At 37.0% G+C, this 8,194-nt stretch overlaps 1 protein-coding gene across 1 annotated transcript in view; it reads right to left on the reverse strand.

The window, feature by feature from the left end:
- Nucleotides 1-8,194, reverse strand: part of wbscr17 (Williams-Beuren syndrome chromosome region 17) — a 48,162-nt gene that overhangs the window by 7,283 nt on the left and 32,685 nt on the right. The window contains exons 4-9 of the mRNA XM_015394035.1: nt 6,542-6,716; nt 4,814-5,011; nt 2,937-3,054; nt 2,244-2,429; nt 1,660-1,797; nt 1,343-1,438 (exon numbers count right to left, since the gene is read on the reverse strand). Of these exons, the coding sequence (XP_015249521.1) occupies nt 1,343-1,438; nt 1,660-1,797; nt 2,244-2,429; nt 2,937-3,054; nt 4,814-5,011; nt 6,542-6,716 (911 nt within the window). The remainder of the gene's footprint in view (nt 1-1,342; nt 1,439-1,659; nt 1,798-2,243; nt 2,430-2,936; nt 3,055-4,813; nt 5,012-6,541; nt 6,717-8,194) is intronic.

Consider the following 8,194-nt stretch of genomic DNA (forward strand, 5'->3'; position numbering starts at 1 on the left):
TCCAGACTTAAACGACCTAGCCGCAGCTACTCAGATGCGCCATTTTTTAAAATGCTTTTTGAGTAATCCCACTGTCTCTTGCCTCTTGCCTGAATACTGGGTCCTTTGTTTTGTGTCTTGACAGAGAGCGCTCCAACAGGCATGAATACAAGGTCTCAATTCTCACCCACCAGTGCATCTATGGAAATGCCCCACTATACGTGAATGAACTGGTCACCCCACTCACTACAACACGATCCCGCCCCTCAAAACACTCAAACCACCTCCTCCTCCCCAAGACTAAGCTAAGCACCATGGGCAATCATGCCTTCTGCTCTGCCGCTCCTCGGACCTGGAATGCCCTCCCTGATCATCTGAGGGAACCACAGACTATTCAGACTTTAAAAAAAAGGATTAAAAACATTTCTTTTTAGCAGGACGTATGACTTTTAACATTTTACAATTATGCTATTGATTTTATTCATAAGTATTTTAAAGCGATGTTTACCTTAACATTTTGATTTTACCCCTCTATGATGATTTTACCTTTAGCACTTAGAGATTTTTTTCTAAAATGTAAAGTGCATTACAAATAAAATGTATTATTACTATTATTATTAAAATTTGTTTATAGTTCGAGTTGACAGATTACTGGGTTGGGGGTATGCTGATCAAAAATATGAGAGATTCATTTGTGGCTTTGAAGATTTGAGTGAAAAGTCCTTTTTAATGACAGACTTCTTCAGGAGGCCTTGCAGAGGACATGCTTTGCTTGTGTTTCAGTGGTAAGGGGACTTAAAACAGTTCAAGACATATGGAAGGGTTAAACTGAACCATTAGAACCTTAATTGCTTTCTGAAATCTGATAATGATGAAATATACAGACTACCAGTATTTGGCATTGGCAGCATAAACTGTATATCCAAAGCTTCTGTTAAAAGTAATCAATAAATCAGTGTTGAGGCGAGGGGACTGCAGAAATGCTAAATAAATAATGAATGCTTTAATGTATTAATATTTAAAATGCAATAAGAAAAATGTTGCTTCACCGAAACCCCAACAAGATTTTAAAGGTTTGTGTGATTAGATACAGCAGGCAAATTCTGCCAACCCCTGAAGCTGTGAGCTAAACCTGGATGCCCAGTGGGCCAAAAGCAGCTCATGAGTTGACACCTGCTGACTCAGTACTTTATTGCAAAAAGTGAAAGACCAACATTTTTAAACTGACAGCAAAATTTTATCCTAAGAGAGTTGTAGCTGAGCCTGTCTGTGATATATGGCAGCAAAATGGTGAATAGTGTGTATTCTAAAGGGAAACAAACCATCTAATTTATTTTTATAGCATACTGTGTGTGTGTTGTACCTGAGGACCCCAGCCATGGCAGGGGTGAAGGGTGGCTGTGTGGTTTTCCTTCATACCCTGATCCATACACAAGTGGCTCACTTTGGAGTTACGGATCTGAAATGAACAAAAAATAACGCTTTCAACCAATATGTACAGCTTTGCTATTAAAAGGTCAGTTTTTTGCATTGAATATAAATTTGTGAACCACGTAGTTTCATCGTTAAGATTGTATTGCTGTTTTCTAATCTCCCCTGAGATTTCTCCACTGGCTACGGTAAAAGCAGCTTTGACCTTCAGGATTTTTCCCCCTCATGTCGGTTTGAATGATGACTCACCTCACCGTAGAACACCGTGTTATTGTACCTCCTCATTTCTGGGTAAACGTTGTCGAGGTACCACTGGAAGCTCTTACACTGCAGACTTTTCCTCAGCGCCACCCTCTGAGAAACGTCTCCATAATCAATGCCATGGTTCTACAAGAGCACAGAGAACCCACTTTAAAGTAGGGCTGCGATCAACGGTTATTTCAATAATCGATTAATCACGATTAATCCGATTTATTGTTTCAAACCTACTTTAAAGCATTTTCTGGTAGGAATGGCCTGGTCTAAATTAATTTAATTAAACAGGCAAAACTAAAATTTGTATGTTTAGCAAACTTGGTGTTAGGAATTAACTCTGTAAAGGATCTTTAAGTTTAAATAAAATGTCTTTTGATAATACATTTTCTTATATGATGATTGAATGTTAATGTATAATTGTTAGAAGAGATTCATCCAGCATCTATAACCATCTAACAGTAATGCAGTAGTTATTCACACTTTGTTTTGGTCTCAATTTCTTCCATAGAACGAAGGTATTTTCTAGTGCCTGCTGTATGTAAGCTATCATCATCGTGTTTCTACAGCTTATTTCTCACCTCAATTGGGATGTTCCAGGCCAGGTACACATTGGATTTGTACTCATCCATCCAGACCTCGGCGACTCGCAGAGCGTTGCGCCGGGTGTGGAATGCTATATTGCTGTGGTAGGGTTTCTTTATTCGAGCAATGTGAGCCACTCTGGAACAAGGCAGCACCTCCATGCTGCCGCCACACAGCCAAACCTGCAGGCAGAAACACACCGTTAGAAAAAAGAACTGCTCAGCAGATTGGCAGAAACATCTAAAGACATGTTCATAGTAAACAAAATGTGGTTAATAGTGGGCTGTTTGGATTTTTTATTCATCCTCAATTCTCAAAAATTAATTTTTGATTTCCTTAAACATGTGCAGGATAAGAGCCAACAGAGATATTATATACTATTCAGTAGCAACATAAAAGAACAATTTGTATTTTTTTTTTCATTTTTAATCTAAAGGTAACTATTTATACAGATTTATTTTTCTTTTATCTCTAAGAATGTGCAGAAAGAAACTCTACACCCTTCCTGCTTCTATGACCTATTTATCTCTATTGGCTTGCTGTCAGCTGCAGACACAGGACTGGTCCTCCAGGACCCTTAATGGGGCCTCATTTATCAGTTATGCCATGCTACAGCGACCACTGCTCCATTTAAACCTGCAGGGGTAAAGAGTGCTCAAGAACAAAAGGAAACTGGGTGACACACAAACCCTAATGCCCAGCTCAATGTTCTCCCCTCCGTAGACGTCCATGCCTGAGTCCAGCAGACCGAGTTCCCCGAAGTAATCCCGGTCAGCCACAAAGGAGCATCCAATCATTGCAGGAGTCCTGCAGAAAGTACATTTCCAAAAGAACATGCTTGATGAAAATAATTCAAATTTTAAATTGTGGAAAATTACTCTGCGAATGCAAAATTCATCCTCTGTTAAATTATTAATCTTTTTTCCCAATTATGTTTTTATACAGTGCAGGCCCTGCCACCCTGAAAGACTCGGACCCTTGGGTATAAAACATTTCTGCAGGATTATTTGTTGTCTCAAATTGGTTGGGGCACCAGCTATAAAATTGTGAATATTCTCAGAGGGAAAATGATTTGCCTTATCCCTAATTCTATTAATCTGCTTATTGCTTTTTCTTTCTCTTAAATATATAAAAAATAAAACTTTTGACAGCTAAGCTAGCCTCATCTATCATACATATCATATCATAAAGAAAACACCTATTTTCATCCTGTGTTGATTTACACACAGAGACCTACAATTCCTCTAACCTCCTTCCATGAGACTACAAAAAAACAAACAAAAACAACAAAAACAAGAAATGCTTTAAAATTCTGTTGTGAGGAACAGCTGTACAATATGTATATTTGAGAAACTTTCATTTTCCATTTTTACTTTCCATTAAAATGCTAAAATATTTTAAAAGGGTGGAGTTGGTCGTGGGATATTGTAAGTACTCATTCCCTTTGAAATTATTCAGATCTTTTCATGCTGCAACAACAAAATTCAATGTATTTAAGAGGGATTTATGTGATTCCAGTAAAGTAATGCATAATTAGTAAAGAGAGGAGGAAAAATTGAATGAGGAGCTGCAACAGTGTTTAGCTTCTTTCAATTTGAAATGCCTGAATAAAATCCAATGCTACCTGTAGCCATCAGAACCCAGCAAACTGTTAGATTTAATACATCACTGTATAACTCAATATCAGTATAAATGGAGCTGGTGTGTGAAGACTGCAGAGAAAAACAAAAATCCAAAACTTAAACATCTCTGTTAAATTCTTTTTAGTAAAAATGGAGATACTATGGTACAGCTGCAAACCTACCAAAACATGGATCTGCCTAAAACGAAATAACACACAGATAGAAGATGGATGGAGCTTAATGCAGAAAAATAAGAAAGGAAAATCTGTTAGATAATGAAAACAATTGAGGGTAGGACTGAGGTTTGGCTACTATGCTGAATATACAGCCAGAGCAACACTGAAATATTTAGTCAGAAGAGACATACTCTGGTCCTTAAGAGCCAGTGTCCTGCAACTTTTAGACACGTTCCTGTTCCAACAAATCTAAATCAAATGTCTGAATTAGCTCATGTTTGTATATTTTCACAAAGATCTAATGATCTAATCAGCTGGTCAGACCCTTTTGGACCAGCAGGTGATAAATCAGATGAGAAGTCATGGACTTACTTTTAAAGACAAGGCCACATTCACCCATATAGATTAAATTCTACATTAGAGAACCAAAAACATGTCTGAGAGGGTAAATGTTTGATCTTATTTCTGTTTAGGGGTAGCTCTCATGTTCGAGGGGAGAGGAGGTGAGTTTCTGAGAAGGGTAGCTGCATGGACCACAAATGCATGCCAGATGTTGTACATTCAACCTGAAAAATTATTTTATATACCTCAAATGAAGCTAATTTTAGGGTCAAAAATTAAATGTGGAAATCAGTCCGAGGACTGATTTCTTAAAGGATATGTTTTTTTTTTAGATCTTTTTAATCATGGAAACTAGAATTCCCTTCATCTGTTTATGTGATTTTATAACCTATCATTTTTACAATATTTAAGTGAAATCCTTCTTGCCTTATGGGAGCAGACAGGTCACCCTCGTCCCACCATTGCTTAGGTGGGTTGATGTACATGCACCAGAGTTCCCAGTTGTAGCCGTGGCCCGAGTTCTCATAACGCTCCACCTCGAAGGTGTCATGTTTGATGTTGTCGATGGACGGCAGGATGATCCTCTTATGGTCCTCTTTTATTCTGGCCAGCACAGGCTCGGCCCTGACCAGAGAACATAAAGACATTAACACAATTACACTTCATATAAAAAAGCTCAAGTAAAACTTTAAACAGGAAACTAATTATTATGTCTCGTTTTTATGAAGCCCATATGCTTAACTCAGCTTCTTTTCTGTATTCAGAATCCAGACTATAGCAGAGGTTGAGCCCGCTGATCCTCTGAGCGCTAATCAAATTGATTCTGTCATAGTCTGTATGACAATCTGATAAGAACGGCTAAATTAAATCCTGTGATATCACTGGAGGCGCCATCTGTTTCTTACAAGATGACTACAAATTTATTGATACTGGAAATTCTAGTCTGTGACCAACAATAGATGGATTTACCCAGCAGAACAACAGCTTCTTTATGAGAGCTTTTATTCTGGTCAGATGCAGTGTAGTGGCCAGAATCTCACTGAAAAGACATGTATTTGCAGCCTAAATATTTATATCAGATAAAAGTAAGGGGCAGAAATGGAGCAAATACGAAGCAGAAGATGATTATCTGGACATCTATTTTCCTATTTAAAATGAGATGCTACCAATACAGTTGGCATCTTCTAAAGCAGAGAGCGGTTGAATAATAACAATTGAACTTTATTGATCTCACATTGGAGAAATTTACCTCTGCATTTAACCCATCCCTTTTGGGAGCAGTGGGCTGCCATTGTGTGGCGCCCAGGGAGCGGTGTGGGGTTAAGGGTCTTGCTAGCTGAGGGAGCCAGATTGGCAGCCCGTCGGAGAGGGGCTTGAACTCAGAACCTCTTTAATCCAAACGCAACACCCTAGCCACTAGGCCGCGACTCCCCGAAATACACTATAGGTATCAAAAAAATTTAACGTCTACAGAAACTAAAACTCCAACTCACTGCATTATTAGCAAACATACACCGGTAAAAAACAACAACACAGTACTGTGAAAAAGTTTGATTTGCAACTCAGTTAAGAAAATTGTATTTCCTAGCCTTTAATTTGCACTACCAACGTGCTGAACTTTTATAACCATTTTAAATAGGAAACAACCCAATGTTATACTGCATTTTGCACCATATATATTTTGCACTGCACTGAACCTTTCCATATTAATGCCCTATTGCACCATTATTTTAAACTGGTTGCTTTTCTCCCACAATGTTACATTTTGACCACTGCTGTACTTTATGATGCTAATGTTAATTTCACTGCTTCACTGCTGCAAGCTGCTCATTTCACTGTTGTAAGCTGTATGCAACTGAATTTCATTGTGTGGACAAAATGGCAATAAAATGTGTCTAAGTCTATTGCTTGTAATTTCAATGCGTATGATTTACAGATAATAAAAATACAAAAATACTGGAGTATTGTGAAATGTTTAAATACTGGAAATTCATAAAAAACAGAGTAAATATAGGTGGGATTTTTATTGGGATAAAAAAAGATATCAAACAAAAAAATACGAATTTTAAATAAAATGAGATAAAGACCTGTGTGAAATCTTATGTTTGTCATTAGGGAGCTGTAAATGTTTTTAAAATGTATCCCAGTACCCACCATTGGGGAGTAAACTCAACATGGGCATCAAAAAATCCAGTAACTTCTGCTGTAGCCACCTTCCAGCCTTCGATTCTGGCCCGGATCAGTCCTTCTCTTTTCTGGTTTCTTACTATCTTCACAAGCCCAGGGTAGCGCTTGTTCACATAATCCTCCAAAGGTCCTTTCAGCTGCTCTGTAGAGAAAAAAAAAAGACTTACAAAGGTCTGTGTATCCTGTGAAATGTGTAGAGCAAGGTGAGCAAATGTTCATCTCAGGATCCTCCAAACTGATAAGAGTCAAAATAAAAATGGTAAAATCTCTGTAATGCCAGTTTGCAAATAAAACATTTGCATATCACTGTCAAACTATCTAAACTCTGCTTTTTATTTGATACAATATAAAACAACTAAAATTGAACAGGATATCTGTCAGATCTATTTGACCTGTTGGTCAAAACCAAAACGATTCCATGACAACGTCTGTTAATGGGACAGCAGCATTTCAGATACAGCCCCTGTCTATTAGTTTAACATTTAAAAACTTATATACATAAATAAGGTGTGAATTCTTTCATACAAATTACTGCCAGGACTGTTGTATCAGCAGAAAAGTAGCAAGAAGGAGGACAGGACTAATATTTATGTTGTTTTCTATGTACAGAAGAGCTGACAAACTCAAAAGGACCATTGGAAGGAAAATGGCTACCCTTCCTGGCCAAAGTGGTAAGATAGCTCTTTCTACTGCACTGAAAAAAACAAATCTGAGTGAATGTAAATGTTATGTAATTACAATGTGTAATATTAACAATAAAATGTTACGTTAGTATCTTTACATAATAAATCTGGTTTTGAATTCATCTGCATTTGCAGACAATGTGCATTTTTTCCCTTTACAAAATTAATCTAAGTAATCCTAGCCAATCTTTTGACATACACACTAACAACAAACAATACCTTGCTTCATTTACTCAGTAAAAAAAATTGCTCCCCTTCCTGTTTTGTTGGTCTGGAAACCCCGTGCATTTCAAAGAGAAGAGCTACAGGTGTTGTTGATTTTACAGGGTTTGAGTTACTGTAGATCCCTCTCTTAAAGTTTTACAGTTCAATTTCTCAGGTTCTCCGAATTCACTTTCTAGTTGCACTACTGAATTTTCTTATAGTGATGTTAAGAGAGTTATGTTTAACTTATGTTTAAGTTATGTTTGTGAGTCTCTTAATGAGCATTTGAAGGAAACATTACTGTAAAGAAGTGAGAAACACATAATTCATGTAAAATGTTTTGCACAATGTGAATATATTGTCATTTTATTGTTTTGTCATATTACGGTTAACCCTTGGCCACAGCATGCACATCTTGAAATGTATTGACTTGAATTTTGTGACTATAATTCTGACGAAAATAAAGCCTGTCAACTTTCACTTAATGAGCTTTCTTCTACCACCACCATGAAGCACAATTTTCTATTGTACAAAATGCCTCAACCTGTGTGGTGTATATATTTTATTATACTTGTCAGTTTTCACTATCAAATGACCAAAATGTCAACTTTATGTAATGTAATAACTACAATTCCATATTTGATGAGCACATACTACTGACATTCTGTTTACAAGTACCAGTGTTGAACTAGTAAATAGTAGTAAAAGTAGTTAAAAAAAAAAAAAAAAAAAA

The sequence above is a fragment of the Cyprinodon variegatus genome, unplaced genomic scaffold (assembly GCF_000732505.1).
Source record: "Cyprinodon variegatus isolate N-32 unplaced genomic scaffold, C_variegatus-1.0 Scaffold668, whole genome shotgun sequence".
In the NCBI taxonomy this organism is placed as follows: Eukaryota; Metazoa; Chordata; class Actinopteri; order Cyprinodontiformes; family Cyprinodontidae; genus Cyprinodon; species Cyprinodon variegatus.